Genomic DNA, 20,125 nt, shown 5'->3' on the forward strand with positions numbered 1-20,125 from the left:
GTGCCGACGGGGGACCCCGGGAGAGGAGGATCAGTGCTGCTCTATGCAAAGCCATGTAAGTATAACACGTTCACAGAGCAGGTAAGTATAACACATTCATTATTTTATAAAAAAATAAATAACCTGAAGCTTTAATGTTACTTTAACCACTTGCCGACTGGCTCACGCCGATATACGTTGGCAAAGTGGTTCGTTATCGCAAACCGCCATATGGGTTACGTCTGTACCTTTAAGAGCGATAGCAGGCACGGCGGGGAAACCAATGCGTGTGGCTAGCAGGCCAATCGCCGCGGACCACCCGCAATCGCGTGCACAAGAGCAGGAACAGGGATCTGTGTGTAAACACACAAATCCCTGTTCTGCCAGGGGAGAGGAGACATATCGTTTGTTCCTACTAAGTAGGAATAACGATATGTCTCCTCCCCCAGTCAGTCCTATCCCCATACAGTTAGAAACACTAACTAGGGAACACATTTAAGCCCTTCCCTGCCAGTGACATCTACACAGTAATCGGTGCATTTTTATAGCACTGATCACTGTATAAATGTCAATGGTCCCAAAAATGTGTCAGAAGTGTCTGATCTGTCCGCTGCAATGTCGCAGAATCTCTAAAAATCCCAGATCACTGCCATTACTAGTAAAAAAAAAATAATAATAATAAAAATGCCATAAATCTTTCCCATAGTTTGTAGACACTATAACTTTTGCGTAAACCAATCGATATACGCTTATTGCGATTTTATTTACCAAAAATATGTAGAAAAATATATATTGGCCTAAACTGAGGAAGAAATTTGTTTTTTAAAAACATTTTGGGGATATTTATTATAGCAAAAAGTAAAAAATATTGTTTTTTTTCAAATTTGTCGCTATTTTTGTTTATAGCGCAAAAAATAAAAACTGCAGAGGTGATCAAATACCACCAAAAGAAAGCCCTATTTTTAGGAAAAAAGGAGATAAACTTTGTTTAGGTACAGCGTCGCACAACTGCGCAATTGTCAGTTAAAGCGACGCAACGCCGTATTGCAAAAAATGGCCTGGTCATTAAGTAGCCAAATCTTCCGGTCTGTAAGTGGTTAAAGCGTTTGTTAACTTAAAGAAAAAACAGATTCTGTTCCTTTAAAGCATGTTATACAGCACAGTGCTTGTGCTGTGTCATTTGGCTCCCTGTAGCACCTGTAATACCTGGCTGATCATGCCTGGCTATGACCACGGTTTATCATGGCTGATGAGCCCTGACACCATGGTCCATTTACATGCCTCCGTCATCCACAGCCCTGCTCGCCTGTGTCCGTGTCTGCTCTGTCCTGCTCCCCCCCCCCTCTGCCTGCCTGCGTGTCAGGACCCGCCCCCTGCTCTTGCTGTTCTCTTATTTCATATAAAATCATGCCATCCACGCTGTAATATACCATAAAGTGTCCCTGTGTTATGTAAAAAATATGCTTATCTGTATCTATATCAGCACGCGCGTCTCTCTCTCTCTCTCTTTCTCTCTCTCTCTCTCTCTCTCTCTCTCTCTCTCTCTCTCTCTCTCTCTCTCCTCTCCTCCCCGGCTGACGTCAGTGGGAGTGCTTGGCCCTGCTCACTGGAACTGTGAGCCAGAAAGTGAAGAGAGCTGAAGAGTCAGCTGAGCACTGGGAGCCGCACTGATATAGTTACAGATAAGCATATTTTTACATAACACAGGCACAGGGATACTTATTGGTATATTACAGCACAGGAGGGATGATTTGATATAAGTGGGTTAACAACTACTTTAAGCTTGAACGTATTTAATCCTGACCTATGTACGTGTTCTTTTATCCTCTTCTTTCCATGAATGTACTGAGTGATAGCATTTCCAAAGGAAAAAAATAATCATGCTTTCTTCTTGCTATCACAGTTACCCAGAAATAAGGTTGTCAGCAGATCCTTTATAAACTTAGATTCCAGTGAATGTGCAAAGTCTCACTAACCGTTGATAATAAGGAAAGCAAATCCCAGAGCGTTTCTGTGATTCTGCAGATTAACAAGCTTTGGTGACCACTTGGGAACATCTTTAGTGCTGTATGAAATTTACTATGGAAAGAATTGGTAGAATTGCTTGTTATTAGTAATAATGTGCACAGGATAAGACGTATGGAATGCATACTCAGCATCTCCTACACACGGATTTCACAGATAACCCAAAATGGTCAGTGAAAGGTATTGCACTTGTTTGCAGCTATACTTTCTTGTAGAATTACTTCCTTGTAAAATTAAAGCTGTTTGAAAAAGTTTGTGAACCCTAGGAATGTCTGAATTTCTGCCTAATTTTGAGCTATACTTGAACTGTCTGCTTCAGACTTTACCATATTATTTTAATAGAATTAAAGTCATTAAGCGCTGCGCAAACTGTTGGCGCTATATAAATCCTGTATAATAATAATAATCAAGACTCTGAGTTATACAGCATTTCTTAAACTGGCTGTACACTTTGTGTATTTCGTCCATTTCCTGATGAACCGGTCAAAATTTACTACAGGGGTGGCCCTGTCACCATCCTCCTGCACAAAATCCTTCGATTACTTGAAGTAGCCAGTCAAAAAATTGTTAGCCAAGCAGCAGCTACATCCAATCCAGCTACTTCCATCCAGCTGTCCAGAACCTAGGTCAGTGAAATAGCCCCTCTACTATGGTGAAATAAGGTTTTGGTGTTTGAATGTAGTTTTTGCTGTTTATAGCCACACCTCTGCATATTTATAAAAAAAAGTTTACACTTTTATCTATTATGTCAAGTGGCACTAGTCAGTTTTACCTATTAGAAGGAAATATTTAATCCAGAGTGTAATATGAAACAAAGCACATCTCTAGTCTCACCTGTTTATGTTATATCTTCTCCTCCCCACTGTATGTCTCTGTATTTTCACTTTTTCAGTAGGCATACTTTTTCTGTGTGATGCCCATCCTCCCACATCTCCCAGGTGTCATTCACAACTGTTTAGTCCTCTGAGTGTCATGGTTATGCAGTAATCTTTCTCTGTCAGCTTACCTTCTCCTCATGTGTTCAGACTAAGAGGCCAGCCACTCACACCTGGCTGGTTTTATAACCTCTCCTCTAAGCATGGCCCCACCCCAGGCCCTATCAGGGAACCCTATATTAACCTGTGCACTGCAAGCCAGCAGGGCTGATCAACCATTGTGTGTTTGGCTTCCTGTTCCTGCTTGCCGTGTGCTCTACGTTTATTTCTGTTACCGACCTTGGCGTGTTCTCAACTATTCCTGTCTGCTCGTGACCCTGACCTTTGGCGTGTCCCCAACTATCCCTGTTTGCCTGTGATCCTGAACTGTTGGCGTGAACTCTGTTGTCCTTGTCCGCTTGTGGCCCCGACCTTGGCTTATTCCCTTACTATCCTTATCCTCCTGTTGCCTACTGTGGGCGTGAGCTGGGGGACCCTGGGGATCGTGACCTGGAGCCAGTTGCAGCCCAGTCCATCCTCACCACTAGAGGCTCTGGTGAACACCTGCTGGCTCTTAGACCCCGCGCCCTAGGGAATCTTACGCTCTAACCCCGGTGGGATCCCTCTTGGTGTTCCAGCTCACCTGTCTTCCTTACCACCTTGACTCCCATCCGCAGCAGTCAGCCGTAGGGTCCACTACTTTGCGGTGGACTCCTCACCTAGCCTCAAGGTGACCTGACACTGAGGTGCATACAACTTTATATTATTATTATTCAGTTTCATCTGGTTGCAAAAAAATTAGGTGCAGAGCCCATTCCCACCTCTATGCACACTAAACCACGGGGCTCAGGAATTTCTCTGCAGCAGTTAGAATTTTGCTCAAACTAGTGTTTTACGCCATGTAGTGTGATCTGGACTGCAAACCCATGTAGCAAACAATACGCAGCTTACTGTTTCGCACATTTCACATTAGGCAGAGTTGTCTGCGTTAGGCTTAAAAAAGCAATATATTTAATCATACACTGCACCTCACTTACCTCGGATAAATGTTATATTAGAGTCAGAAAGCTGCAAAGTAGGCAGAGGTGGTGTATAAAAATATAGATTGTTGGAGACTGAAGTTCTGCTTTTACTCAACTGCCTAAACTCAACTGTTAAGCCAAAACCTGAACCTAACCTTAACTCCTAAATCTAGTTCTTAAGCTAACCTTAAAACTGATTCTTAACACGTTTACATAAAATCACAGATATTGTGTAACTATCAAACACAGTACAAAAACAATGATGTTGCCTTGACTTCCAGGAGCTTGCATAGCAAAGCACACTGCATGTAGGGAAAGGTCTCTTGGGGGATATAGTTCTAAAGTCTATGTCAACAGGTACTAGGCTCTCGGCAGCAGCTACCCCTGAAAGAATTTTACAATCCTGGTGGTAATGTCACAGGGAATAAAAAAAAAGGTATTTCTAGAGGAACATGATAAAAGAAATAAAAAATATGTATCCTGGGACATGAATCGAGAGAGAGGTTTGGGGGGTAAATTTGGGTCAATCCTATACAATTTCTTAATCAAAGCCCTTCGTTACAAAACTGAAAATAAAAAAAAAAACTTATTGTTTAGTGAAAAGTGTACTATCATATCAATAATATTTGCAGAATTACATTGAAGAAATACAAAAAAGCTTATGTCTCCCCAAAAAAAACTGATGCCAAATTATTGTAGCCAAAACTAATTGGCAGCGAATATTTAATTTGTAGCAATAGATGAGTGGAACATGACCGTGATAGTTTAGTAGAAACTTTCCACATTTTATGAATTATGAATTGCATAAGTAATTAACTGTTTTTATGGTCGCTAGGGTAAGGCATTCACAAATCAACATTAAATAAGTTTGTTGTATCTGAATAATTAGATGAACAATTTAGTCAAAAGATTAGCATTTTGAAAATACTGTTCTATAAGCTCATAAGTCCTTCTGAGAGAAGGTTTACAATGTATTTCAAAAAGCATTTATTTAATGTGCATTTATGTTATGTATATGCCCATGTTAATTTTTTATATTATGCAGAGTGCTAGATTCACCTCTTATATTTATTGCTTCTTGCTTATTTGTATTGCCCAGGTATGCACTCCACTGTCCACTACTATATGTTCCACATCTATCAAATCAACAGACTGTATCTTCTGTACAAATACATCATCTTCTCCCCAACATAATACATCTGCACCAGAGATTGTTAAAATGTTCCACACTACAACAGCAGTTTATATTGCCTTGGGTGACATGTCACTGCTGGGGAACCCCAGGGATAACACAGAATAATTTGATTGAACATTAGTTAGCCTTCATGAGATTATTTTTTTTTTATACTGAATAGTGCTACAGTTCAGTACAACTGCATGCTGCTTATTTAGCTGATTAGTTATTAACAAACAATAATGAAACATTTGGCAGCACTAGTCAGATAATAGCGTGGGTCAGGCTGCATGTACATAACCTATGCTGAGATGCATTCTTCTGGGTTTCAGTAAAATGTATACACTTTTATCAACCAAACAGAAATTAATGTTGGCAAGATATCAAAACAGACGCACAGAACCCTGATCCATAACAGCACTTAAAATTTAGTATAATGTCAAACACGTCATCCTCTAGTTAAGATATAAACAATTTCAATACAATATATAATGCATTATAAATAAATAAATCTCTGTTTGCATCCTAAATAAGCACCAAACATGGCCTGAGCTGGTCCAAGTTGTATAACTGCAAGGTGATAAAAAAAGATCTACATATATAATTAAAATACAGTGACGAGCCACCAATAATGATGCTATAAAATGTACTCAATGTTAATTTTGCAAAAACAGAAGTATAAAACAGAAGTATAAAGCAATATTATTTCTGCAATATTATAGTTGATAAAAATTAAATGAGGAAAAGTTAGAGCTCAGAGACAGTATACTAGCAAAGTAATGGAGGGTTAACTTGAATGACCCAATGTGTATTTTGGCAGTTGGAATTGCAATCTTTGCTGGGTTAGGGCTCACGTACACTGGGCATTTGAGTTTTTCTCTGAACGGTTTTAAATCCTGGCAGGAAAAGGCAGCTTGAAAAAACACGCCTAAAGGTGTGTTTTGCACATGCGTTTATCTGCGTTTATGTGCATTCTTTTGTTTGGCGTTAAAGCTTTTATTGGCCAGAATAATAATTTATTCTGGCCATTAGAATGCATGAATGTGCAAACGTATCTAAACACGCCTAATGTTTATGCACATTTTGCATTTTTTGTGCTCAAAATATCCTCTCCTGAATGTGCTAGTGATGCTTTTTTTTCCAGCCTGTAAACGCTTTTCTTCTAATACACCTGTAAATGTATATGCATGCTTAGACAGATAAGCTAACATAAAAGTGCTTTTGCAGGCTGAAAAATAAGCCAAACGCCTTTTAAGAGGTGTTTTTTAAGCCATGTGTTCATGAGGCCTTAAAGCAGGACTTTACCATAAAAGGGAAGTTGCTCTTTAACATCTCTTTCCCCCCTTCCTCTCCCACTTTTGGATGTTTTTTTGGGGCGCGGGAACATAGTTTTAGTAAGTACCCACTCCCACTTCCGCTCCAACTGCCTAGGTCAGTGGTCTCGCATCTGGTCCCCCGGCCACAGTTTGGAGACCACTGACCTAGGCAGTTGGAGCGGAAGTGGGAGTGGGTACTTACTAAAACTATGTTCCCGCGCCACAAAAAAACATCCATAAAAGGGAAGTTACTCTTTAACATCTCTTTCCCCCCTTCCTCTCCCACTTTTGGATGTTTTTTTGGGGCGCGGGAACATAGTTTTAGTAAGTACCCACTCCCACTTCCGCTCCAACTGCCTAGGTCAGTGGTCTCCAAACTGTGGCCGGGGGACCAGATGCGGCCCTTTGCTTGTCTTTATCTGGCCCTTGGGACACTATTAGTCCCACTAATACACGACAATATTCTGCAAACTGACATCAACAATGGGGTATCATTTCTCCCATTGACACCAATAATGGAGCACTATTCCTCCCATTGAAACCGACAATAGGGCACTATTCTTTCCAAAGTTACCAACGATGGGGCACTGTTCCTTGACCTAATACCAAATTTGATGTTTACTCCCACTGATGTCAGGACAATTTCCACTAATACTGGCCACAATACGGCCCCCCTAGGGTCTGAAGGACAAAAAACATTGGCTCTTTGTTTAGAAAGTTTGGAGACCCCTGGCTTAGGTTATCAAAGCAAATGTCCTTCCCCCTCCTCTCCCTGTCCACAAATTCTTGTTACAGGTCCCAGAAGACTATTCACAAAACACAGCACAACTCATGCATGCACAATTGGAAGCCGACTGTGAAGCCGCAAGGAGTCACAGCTGGCTTCACTTAGTAAATGTGTTGGCGCTGGGGACCCATAGACTAATGAAGACCCGGCCTGGATGAGGATGGCACTGGATCCTTGGAGTGTCCTTTCTTTCAAAGTTAGCAGCTACAGTATTTGTAGCTTCTGACTTTAATTTTTTTTTTTTTTTGTTAGGACTGAATAACCGCTTTAGGATCAATGATTTCTGTGATGACTGTAAAGTGCACACACAGACATTAAACAGTAGTGTTGGATAAAAGTTTATGATGAGGAGAGTCTCCAGTCATTCAAATTCTTACTCTAGGCACTTAACTGGCTATACAGTGGAAATTAATATATAGGAACTGATGGAACTGCATGAAGTTTTGCAGTTCTGTTCAATTGATCGTGTGATCCAGTTAGCCCTGCCAGACAACATTGTTTTGTTTACATGTCAGCAAGGCTCCAGTGTTAGACTAAAAGCAGTACATATTGTAAGGATCAACTGCAAAGGGAGATCCAGCCCACGTGTCAGGATGCATTTTGGGGCTTCTTGTCCACATTTATCAAAAAATGTGTAGAGGGTTTACCCACAAAGGGATTGTTTTCCACATGATACAGCAATACCAAGATTCAGCCTCTGGGCTATATTATCATATGATGTGCTCAGCTATAAGCTGGCATTGCTAAATGAAAAAAAAATAATGGATTCCTCCATCTACACAAGAGGCTCTGTCAGATTACACTGATCTGTGGCCACAGTCGATTGACTGCAGCCAGCTAATTGGCAAAAAATTTCCAACAGCCACAGATGGATCGAAATTCAGACGATCTCTGTTGAATCAGCTGAATTTCAATTAATCTGTGGCCAGCTTAATTCACACTAGTGTAGTCACACATGGAATGCTGCCTCTGTAGAGCCTATGTGACCTTCCCACAGATTCTGACTTATTTTAATGATTGTATCATTGCCCGTGATGTCATCATAGTAGTCAACGAGCTGATTTTTATAAAGAGTGGAATTGCAGTTAGTTTAATTATTGCCTGGGTATGAACCACTGCATTCTTGCTCTTTCATCTGACATAACAGAAAACTGTGGTTCGTGTGCGCCTTTTTTCTTTATAGCTTATTTGTTTACAACGAAACAGCAGAATTTCTCTTTTCACAAAGGCCTAAAAGAACCATAATCTGAGAAGTTTTAGAGCAATATTGTAATCTTTTTTTAAAGGTTCTACCTTTCAATATCTGTTTTGCGCTAATGATCTATCTTGTATCAGTAGCTTAATATTTCTATGCTAAGCATGAAAATCCCTCCAGCTATTCTGAATCCTGGCTGTTGTGGTTTTGTTACGCGCAGGCAATATTTATTTATGATATCTATTTATTTTTTAATTATTAGGCAAATGACACTGTTGTTATGGCTATTGTACAACTTGCATAATCTAAAATATTAATTATGATACATCTGTGTGGCAGAGCTCTGAAATAATGCATTGCTGGAGGCTGTGAATTCATAGATCATTGCCTTGCACATTTGTGTGAATCGACTTAACACCCATGTTGTATTCAGGCAATTGTTTCCAAATGATGGATGAGGAGCTGTTTTATTTATTCTGGTCTAACTTTCACAAACTCACTGGCACAAAATGATAACAGCTTGACAATTAAAGAGTTCCTATTGCTGCTTAGGGATTTCAGCAGATTAATAATGGACATATAAATAACAGGGAATAGTCACACTGAAACAAGGCATCTAAGATTTTCAATTTACGAGGGCTGGAGCCATTTGTTAATTCTGTGATTTATTAAGTAGGCTGGCAGCAACAAATGGTTTATTTTCATTTTTCAGTTGGATGTGGTTTTGGTTTTAGTTACAGCTTTTGTGTTTGTTCTTCAAAACATTACAGTCTGTAGTTCATTGGAAGTACTTGTAGTAAAATAAAATTAGTCATATTCCATTATATTGCCACACTCATAGTGTAAAACGAAGAATCCTAGATAAAATAAATAATTGTTCAATAAGTATGCTATACAGTAGAGCAGAAAGATTAATTGTTAAAGAATCAAAATCGTGATTATACTACCCTCCCGATCCTAAAACAGCATTTCCCCGATTCTATGTAACAAGTGAAGAGAGTTCTCTGCTCACTTCCGACAGCTGACAAAAAAAGAGAAAAATCCAGGCAGCCTGCCAAGTTTATCTCAACATCGGAGATAAAAAGAAACATTGTAACACTTGGTACTTTTAGATCAAAGGAATTAACTTCCGTCTGTAAATTAAGTCAGCTTAACCACTAAATGACTATACCTTTTTCTGACATTTGTTGCTTACAAGGTAAAAACAGTATTTTTTGCTAGAAAATTACTTGGAACCCCCAAACATTATATATATATTTTTTAGCAGAGATCCTAGAGAATAAAATGGTGGTTGTTGCAGTATTTTATGTCACACTGTATTTGTGCAATGGTCTTTCAAACACAATTTTTTGGGAAAAAATACACTTTAATGAATTAAAAAAAACTAAACAGTAAAGTTAGCCCAATTGTTTTGTGTAATGTGAAAGATGATGTTACGCCACGAGAATCGTGAGAGAATTGTGAGAAAATCGTGATCTTTATTCTAAGCAAAAAAATTGTGATTCTCATTTCAGCCGGAATCATGCAGCTCTACTTTACAGTATGTCAGTATATTGCATTATTGTTTTAAAATCAGGGTAAAAATGCTATTGCACTTTATGTTTCAGTCAGTGACAACTTAAAAAGAACAGATTCACTATGAGAATGATAGAAATAAGAAAAAAACAACTAAGCATTATTGTGGCATTATATGTAGAGTAGCTTGGTCAAGGACCTAGTCCATTCTGTAATTTGCTAGTGAAGGAGCAGCTGAACATTGAGGCAATCACTCAGCAAGCCATTTGTGTTTAACTAAATCTTTTTATCTTTTGCTAATAATAAATTGTATGGTTTTATATTATTTTTTTTGCTGCTTAATTTGGCCTGTACAGTCTGATATTTCTCTTTCTAGTCTCTTGTGTTTAACTAACATGACTGTACAGTGCAGTAGAGCCTGGCCAGCTTAGAGTGCTGGCCTTCTAGTCAAAATCTACTGTATCTACAAAAAGATTGTAGGTTGATATAAAGACATGTTCAGATACTATCTAAAATTACTTTTAAAAGATTTTAATTGATAAATTGAATGTATGTAAAGTAATCTTCCTACATTTCAACGTTAACATTCTTTTTATTATTCTTTATCATGATCATCATTATATATAACCTTTCATCATAAATGTTTGTTACTTTTTATGGGTCTGTATTCTTGGTATGCCTTAGAGGTAGAAATTTGTTTGGCTGATGCTAAATTATATATAGGGTCCTTGTCTAAATATAAGGTATCCATTGTAGACAATGTGATTTTGTCCAAGGGCAGACACTATATTCTGTTCACTTATAAAAGAGAAGACAAGGGGGGATTGCTTTTTATCCATTTACTGCAATAGAATTTTTTTTAACATATAGAATCTGCTGACTAGGCAAGATGCTGAGTTATGAGGATTACTCTTAGAAAGATAATTATGAATGTCTTGTACTATGTAAACATAATTAATTTAAAAGGTCTAATATCAATGCTCAGGGAGAGATTAGGTAAGTGCAAATATTTGATCACTTTTCAAATAGCATGCTGTTATTTATGGTTTTTATCATTTAATAGGTGTTCCCTGAAAGTCATCGCTCTGCATGGGCCTAAAATGTCCAGTGTCATTGCTGCATTGGCACTACTAGGTTATTTGAAAGTATATGAGAAAATGTATGACTGTTATAGTGTAAAGGCATTTCATCATGCTATAACTTGACAGTACAATAAAGAACAGATTATAGCCATTTATAAGAAATTGGATAGCACAATTGCCAGTATACTATTTTAAAGCGGACCTGTCAATTAAAAATGCAATCTTGTTTAGCTGCACAAAGATTTCTTAACAATATAACTGAGAGTATCACAGGGAGAAAACATACCTTCTAATAATCAAGCTCTGTTCCCTTGTCTTTGACTGGTTCAGTGTCTACCCCCACTGTCAGATTTTTGGCTCTTGTAGTTTGTTTTTTTTTTTTTTTTCATCTCATGAAAGAGTTAAAGCGGGAGTCTGGCGACCAATCATTTTTTTTTTTTTTTTTTTAGGTCATTGAGACACTTTGCTAACCCCAAAATAATACTCACAGTTTGGGTGTAATATTTCCGCCTCTGTCTGTTTTTGTACTGAAGAATAACTTAAAAAATGTGATGCTGGCTCTTTCCATCTTGCTTGTGGGCATGTGAAGCCCACAAGCATTGATTTCTTGGATGCGGTGAATGCTGTTCATTCACAGCTTGTTCACACGCATGATCATTGTTTCCGCACTGAATCTTGGGAAGTCTGACACTAAACTCCCAGGAGACAGTGCAGCACCAGGGAAAGGCAATTAACACGCCTACTCCCATGGGAGGAGAGACAGGAAGTGCCACAATAAAGTACAATATAAAGGTAATTACAGCGATAAAAAAATTTTTAGTGCGGCATTTGAACATCTATGCAATTAACTGAAGGGGGTAAGACTAAGTTAAAAATTTGAGTGGAACCCCGCTTTAAAGCAGAAGTCCAATTAAATATGTTTCATTTTTATATAGATTTACAAATAAAATAGTGCAGCGCTAATATGACATAATACTAAAATTCATATATATGTTTCATAAAATGCAGTCTAAAAGACAATAGTCCAAAACCTGAGAGATAAGTCCATGTATAAATGAAGAAGTGAAAAAACAGGAACACGGAGTGAAACGGAAGAAATCCTCAGCTGTGATCACTGTGCTTGAAAAGGCTTCTTAGTTGTGTAAATTCGTGATAAGACCTCCACCACAGGCAATTTAAACCGCTCACCTCACTGAATGGACCCTCTGAACCAACAGTCAGGTCAAAATAAGCCTTCCCCTAACAGGGGTTAAGAGATGATTGGTGCCTCTGCAGGGATTCCACAGCTACAAGACTCCACCTCTCCAAATCGCCAGCCAAATCTCACAATCAATGGGGATCGGATGAAATTCCCTCCCCTCCAGTGTTTTTTAACTCTCTCAACCCCCCAGAATTTGAGGTGTCTAGGGTCACGGTTGTGAAATGTTTGGAGACATTACGAGTTATAAGTCCTTAATATTGTTAACATGTTCACCAATTCTTACATGTAATTGTCTGGAGGTCCTCCCTACATATTGCAAGCCACACCCGCATTCCAACATGTAAACGACCCCAGTGTCAGCCGTAGCCACCTTCCACTCACTGTCTCGTTGAGACGTGTAATTGAAATGCATCTATGCCTAGCACTGGGCTAAAAGGGCTTTACTTGTGAGTAAACTTTTTTATAAATAATAAAATGCACTGAACTGCACAGAGAGCACTATCCATGTCTCATTGATCTTACATGGTACAATGAGTTTATCCGATCCCCGTTGATTGTGAGATCTGGCTGGCAAATGGAGCGGTGGAGTCTTGTAGCTGTGGAATCCCTGCAGAGGCACCAATCATCTCTTAACCCCTGTTAGGGGAAGGCTTGTTTTGACCTGTCTGTTTGTTCAGAGGGTCCATTCAGTGAGGTGAGCCGTTTATATTGCCTGTGGTGGAGGTCTTATCACGAATATGCACAGCTGAGAAGCCTTTTCAAGCACAGTGATCACAGATGAGGATTTCTTCTTTTTTACTCCGTGTTCCTGTTTTTTCACTTCTTCGTTTATACGTGGACTTATCTCTCAGGTTTTGGACTATTGTCTTTTAGACTGCATTTTATGAAATATATATATGAATTTTAGTATTATGTATGTATTTTAGTATTATGTTATATTAGCGCTGCACTATTTTATTTGTAAATTTTTATCCAGGATTTGTATATATTGGACTTAAGTGTTACAGTTGCTTCATAGGTTAGGATATTTGTTTGCGCTGATTGATCCTCTGTTTTATTTACATTTTTATATAGAGACAGAATCCCTGTCAGCTTGCTATTGCTGTCTGTCTACCTCTTGGAGGCTTATTCCTCATGAATTTCTGCCCCAATGACTGTGGTCACTGACATACAGTACAGGAGGGAAAGGTTAAAACCTTTATCTGGTATTTATTTTTAGGAGGTAGCCAACCAGAAAACAAGCATAAATGAAAGTTAAAGTGGTTGTAAACCCCGTTTATGAATTCTGACCTAGGCACATACTTATGTAGTGTTTACTTATCTCTCTCAAAAGCTCTAAGTCCTGGGTCTTTCTGCTGCTCCATTCTTCTTTTACATAGTTACATAGTTGGTAAGGTTGAAAAAAGACAAAAGTCCATCAAGTCCAACCTGTGTGTGTGCGCTTTTATGTCAATATTACATTGTATATCCCTGTAGGTTGTGGTCGTTTAGGTGCCTATCTAATAGTTTTTTTAAATTATCTATGTTCCCTGCTCAAACCACCGCCTGTGGAAGAGAATTCCACATTCTTACCGTAAAGAACCCTCTACGCACTTTCTGATTAAATAATTTTTTCTCTAATTTTAGTTAATGGCCACAAATCTTTTTAAATGCTCTTTTGCGGAAAAGTTTTATTCCTATTGTGGGGTCACCAGTACAGTAATTGTACATTGAAATCATATCCCCTCTCAAGCGTCTCTTCTCCAGAGAGAATAAGTTCAGTGCTTGTAATCTTTCCTCATGACGAAGATCCTCCAGTCCTTTTATTAGCTTTGTTGCCCTTCTCTGTACTCTCTCCATTTCCATCACATCCTTCCTGAGGACTGGTGCCCAGAACAGGACGGCATACTCCAGGTGCGACCGAACCAGAGTCTTGTAGAGGGGGAGAATTATCATTTTATCTCTGGAGTTAATTCCCTTTTTAATACATTCCAATATTCTATTGACTTTGCTTGCAGCAGCTTGGCATTGAATGCCGTTTCTGAGCCTGTCATCTACTAGGACCCCCAGGTCCTTTTCCATCCTAGATTCCGCCAGAGGTTCTCCCCCTAGTAAGTAGATTGCATTCATGTTTTTGCCACCTAAATGCATTATTTTACATTTTTCTACATTAAACCTCATTTGCCGTGTAGTTGCCCACCCCATTAATTTGTTCAGATCTTCTTGCAAGATTTCCTCATCCTGCGGAGAAGCTATTGCCCTGCTTAGCTTAGTATCATCTGCAAATACTGAGATTGAACTGTTTATCCCATCCTCCAGATCATTTATGAATAAATTAAATAGGACTGGTCCCAGGACAGAACCCTGAGGGACCCCACTTTCCACATTGGACCATTCCGAGTACTCCTCATTTATCACTACCCTCTGAACTTGCCCTTGTAGCCAGTTTTCAATCTAGCTACTCACCCTTTGTTCCAGGCTGACAGACCTTAGTTTGTACAATAAACATTTATGGGGAACTGTATCAAGTGCCTTTGCAAAATCCAGATACACTACGTCTACAAGCCTTCCTTCCACTAGATGGCAGCTCACCTCCTTATAGAAGGTTATCAGCTTGATAATTTCTGACAAGCTCTGTGACACATGAGATAAAAGCAGCTGGAAATTTTGTGTTGGGGAGGGAGCTTAGAGGTAGATTAGCAGAGAGCTGGTCTATTCAGACTGCAGCTCTGCAATCACCTCTCACACAGTGTAAGCCCAGACTCCACACCCACTGCTGGAATAGGAAACAAGATTTATAATACAATCTGCACTTTCTAAAGAATGTAGAAAGCTGAAGACAGCAGATATACATGTAAAACTTATGTATGGAGATTTGTTTAATCTCTGTGTATCATTTGAGGCTGTTCACTTCACTGGGTATATGTGAGGGTTTACATCCACTTTAAGTCAGCATAGTAATAGCATTAAGTAAAAAATGTAATCGACTTAAATTACATTCCATCAATGATGTTTTGGGACACATTTATTATGGTGACCAGGAAGAGTCCGCACGAGGCCTTGAAATGTCATTGGTAAAATGCCATATATGTAAATCAAGTTTGTTTACAGAATACTATTGGTGTGCTGCCTTCGCCTTACTTTATGCTATTTTTGTGGTTGGCTACCTCTTAATCTTCTTGTAGTAACAATAAAAAAGTTACAATAAAAACAGATAAAAGTTAAACAAGGAAGGGCCCATATGCAGCCTCATGCATCCATAAAAGATTGTTGGTAAAATACAATTTAAGTAACTCAAGGTCGTTTACCTAATACTATTGGTAAGCACACAAACTGCATCCTGGTAGCCCCGGGGTTTGTGCAGTAAACATTTGATTTATGGATTAGTATATTAGGAAACAAGACATACTACTTATTTGAATATAAATGCATTTAAATTGTATTATATCCAGAAACAACTTAATGTATACACAAACACAAGCACTTATTAGCATTTAAAAACATGACATAGTCAAACCATATCTCCTCATCCCATACTCAAGCCAGGGGCTCCAGAGAACAAATGATATAGAATAACCCCCCCCCCCCCTCCAATTATATTCAAATACAGTATATGCATCTAAACAAAGACCACTCACACAACATTGGTTGCTTAAGAGGTTTGGGTTTTCTGGCTGGGGTGATTATTGATGATCTCCTGCTGGAGTTGATACATGTCTAAATATTGGCATTTATTCAAATGGAGTGGGATGGGGACATATGGTATTTGGGTGTCACATCTTTAATGCTTTTAAGGGTTAGAGATTTCTCTGTGTTTATATATACATTAGCGGTTTCTTGATTTATTGGCATAGCTGTTAATTCATATTCACATAAGTAAGGTGGCTTGATTTATCTTCTTTTGGTCTCTCTAATGTAGCAACAAGTTGCTTGGGATCTAATCTGCACATAAACAGTGGTGTGTTGAGCCACCCATCTTTATCTTTTGTCTTTTTTTGTTCTAAATAAATTTTATTCAAATGTTATAGAACAAGACAATGGGGTATACATTAAAACAATATATAACTGTCTCCCACATTGGTCACATACTTGCAGTCACATTCCCTCCAATGTCCATTTCCATGATAATGGTAAAGTTATAGATCACAGTTTAGAGCAGAGTTTCTCAATAGGGATTCCAGGGAAGGGCCTCTATGGGTTCTGCTGCTGATCACCATAGAATCAAATTTTTATCTGCCCAATGATGGCTTCAGCTTTCTTGCACTGCTTACCGAGTACTGCCAGGCAGATTGATATTAGCTTCATGGTACTTTTAAAGTTTCAGCTCCTGAGATCAACATACTGTGGTGTTAGATAAAAGGAGCAGCTCACATTGAGCCAACATTACAAGAGGAAATTAGCAGCTTATGTCTAGTTAAGTAACATCTTTTGGAGGCTGGGTGTACATGGCACAAGTTCCATGCCAAAGAGGAAACATTGAAAAGACAAAGTACAAAAAATGTTTCAGAGAATGCAAAATCAGTAATGTTTGTATGCGACTTCAACCTAGATTACTTTCGCGATTGTGATGAATGATGAAAGCACTTATCTCAACCATTCTCTTAAAAATAATGCAGCGCTTAAAATGAGCAAATAAAGTCCATAAATAAAGTCCATAAATTGTGAATAATGTTAGCAAAAATGTGAACAAAAATAAATATCCAAAAATTAGTTCATAGAATTGTGAACTGAAGATACAAATGGTGAAAATCCACCATGTGATCCACCACCTAATGGAAGACAGACTCTTGCCAGAGTTGCAGGACTGCTTAACATCTGTTAGTCTTCTACAGCAAAATAAATAGTTAACAGTGTGACTTTTGGATTAGGAAAAAAGGGTTTCAAATAAAATAGCTTTTTTTTTTTTATCAGTATCTACCAGTTCCTTGAAAGTTTTGTAAAAAATCTTTATTACTGTTATATCAAAAGAAATCCTTAATTTTTTTTTTTGTGCTGGATTCTAAAAAGCTCTGGGGATAGTAAAGTTCTTACTCTGGTTTAAGTTGGTTATATGAACAGAAATCCCGAAAATTTAGCAATTTCTTTTAATATAACATACCCCAACTAGAGTAACAACTTTAGTGGACAAAGTTTTTTTTTTCTAAAATCCAGCAAAGAGAACAAATTAATAAAAATAAAGTATCACTTAATTATGATATAAGTCCTGAAAATCATGATTAAAGTGGAGCTCTACCCATAAGGGGAAGCTCCACTTGTTTGCTTCCTCCTCCCTCCTCTGCCATATTTGGCGCCTTTTGGGGGGCCCCCCTTCTTCTTGCCCCGCCACCGGGCCATTCAGAAAGCACAGCACACTTGGCGCATGCACAGTAGGGAACCAGCTGTGAAGCCACAAGGCTTTTCTTGCCAGTTTCCCTTACAAGGAATGGCGGTGGCAGCACCCGAGAGCTGATTGATTGTCTGGGCTGCCGACATCGCAGGTAAGTGTCCTAATATTAAAAGTCAGCAGCTACATTATTTGTGGCTACTGACTTTTAATTTTTGGAGGCGGGGGGGCTGGCAATTAAAGGCAATGTGAAGAATAACATTTGACTGTGTAATTATGTGTATTAAGAGGAAACACAGATGATTTATTTTTCTTCCATGTGTAATATTGTACATAACATATGCATACTTTACTTGGTATGTACAACTCCCTGATCACACTAAGCTGGAGATCGTACATTCTTTTCATGTGTTTCCTGAGATTGTAATTTTTTTCAGGGGTTCTCTCAGGGTAGAAAGGCTGAGAAAGGATTTTGTCTAAAATGGGTTCATTTGATCAATGCTTGCAGTCAATTGCTGCGCGCGCTGATCTGTGTATTCTGACAGGGGGAAGTCCTCCCGTCAGAATACAATAAAAAAAGCTGGAGAGATCCCTGCATCAACATCACTTGTGTTGATGCAGGGATCTGTCAATTTTTTTTCATTCAACCCGCTGGTTGAATAGAAAAAACTGTACTTATATGCCCTGCTTAAGTTTATTTATCATGACTTTCACAGAAGCATGTAGACAGTTGGCTTTTTCGGTGTAGTCTTTGACAAGTCTTTATTGATGTACTACACAGAGGTTATCCTCTTTAGTTAGGAATTGCATAACACTGGCATTTTATGAACTAGGGCCTCCCTATATAAGAGGCTCCCCTAGATGTGGTACAATTTGTGTGTCTAGGTACATCACTATTCCCCCCCGACCCAATCTCTTTCCTTTATGTATATCTCATAACCTGATATAATTACTGGAACCCGACCAACTGATCTGCGTCCCTAATAGCTTGGTCTGCTGTTGGTGCTGCTGGATTCACTCCAAAGCTCCTGAATGGTTCAGCTTGAATTCTTTCCCATTCTTTGTCTTCATTTACTGTTTACTTGCTGAACAGGGAACTGAATAATAGTTGTCTGAATGTTGGAATATAGTTTGGATGCTGAATTATCTGTTTCCATTCAACAAATGCATTCTTTGTGTCCTATGGGCAGCTTATGTATGTTAAAGACATTTACCCAAAGTGTTGTGTTTATCTTTGCTGTAACAGTGTGGTGCTGTAACATGTTAGCTTCATGAAGTGTTAATCTGATTTTTCTTTATATAGGGGGCTTTAATTGTGGCCCTTGCCATCATCAACGGGCTGTACATAATACTCAGCAAATGTGATGGTACAGAAAGGCATCAACGACTACAGACATGCAACGGGAGATGATTAGAGAATGCAAACCTACTTTAGGAGTTGTTAGAGACTGGGAAAATGCTTCAGAATATAAAGACTGGAGACATGTGACATAAGACTGCTAGAGATCACTGCTATTTCACCTCTTTACAAATCAACGCTCACACATTTGTACTTTCTACTTGTAGCGCATTTAATATTTTGACCTGCAAAATGAATTATAAAGGTCAGAGGAAAAACCTATCTGGACCCCTGTAGAATGATTTATCCTACTCAGAGTTATGCATGTTTGCTGTAGGGTCAGTTCCCCGCACCACAGACAACTGGATTGCCTTTCAGATGTTTTGGAATAGCAAGCATCACATAATCTGTGTTTCTTTTGTTTTATAAGGTTAGTTCTCATCTTTTAAAAAAAGGGAACTAACACCGTACATCCTCCCCACTGTACTTACCTTTTGCTGTCAGTGCCTACACAACCAGTCCAAGATTTGAAATCCCTGCTCTTCTTCCTCTTCTCTCTGCAGCAGTTCTGAGCCAGATCAGAGCAATTCTCTGTGCTGGCACTGACCAATCAGAATCACTCTGATCCATCCTGAAAGCTATAGTAAGAGGAGGGAGAAGATGATTTCAAAGCACTGCACTGGCTGCATGGGCACCAACAGCTTATCATCCACAGATGTAAGTACAGCTGGAACCAGGATGGTAGAGGGGGTTACGGTGTTAGTCCACCTTTTCGTTTTTTTTCTGAACTTACACTTTACTGTAATAGGACTAGAGAAATAGAGTTATATGAAGCATACCTTGTATTTCAATGTTATTTAAAAAAAGTAGTCTCGCATACATTCTAGTTCTTTTTTAATTTAAAAAGGAAATAATATACAGATTTTTGTGGCACCATTCCTAATTATCCTTTTTTGCTCATGTACTGACATTTAAAATAATTCATGGGCACCTACATTACACTGCCTACAAGAAAAGCTTTACCTGGTAAAACGAATTAGTTGTTGTATCACAAGTATTTTACTTGCCCCATAGCAAGTTCCTTTCCTGAAAATGCATTGATGAAAAGCGTGTTTGAAGATTAGTCAGAAATTTGTCTGATATCTCTTAATACTCTCCTTTTCAGTTCTGCAAACCCTGAAGGTAAAATGTTGGATGTGAAATGAAATAATCTGCAACATTTGGATGTCTGACAGTACGTTCAGCATCTTTGTTGAGCCAGAGGGAGGAAAGTG

General features: G+C 38.7%; 1 protein-coding gene across 6 annotated transcripts in view; it reads left to right on the forward strand.

Annotated features, from left to right (window-relative positions):
* Nucleotides 1-20,125, forward strand: part of FGF12 (fibroblast growth factor 12) — a 648,489-nt gene that overhangs the window by 516,329 nt on the left and 112,035 nt on the right. The window contains exon 4 of one of the 6 annotated variants that reach the window (XM_073626390.1): nucleotides 18,816-18,972. The exons of the other annotated variants lie outside the window; for them this stretch is intronic. Coding sequence (XP_073482491.1) covers nucleotides 18,816-18,923 — 108 coding nt within the window. The 3' untranslated portion in view covers nucleotides 18,924-18,972. Of the gene's footprint in view, nucleotides 1-18,815; nucleotides 18,973-20,125 lie in introns of those variants that run through there. 6 annotated transcript variants of the gene reach the window in all.

Source organism: Aquarana catesbeiana, linkage group LG04 (assembly GCF_042186555.1).
Source record: "Aquarana catesbeiana isolate 2022-GZ linkage group LG04, ASM4218655v1, whole genome shotgun sequence".
Taxonomy (NCBI): Eukaryota; Metazoa; Chordata; class Amphibia; order Anura; family Ranidae; genus Aquarana; species Aquarana catesbeiana.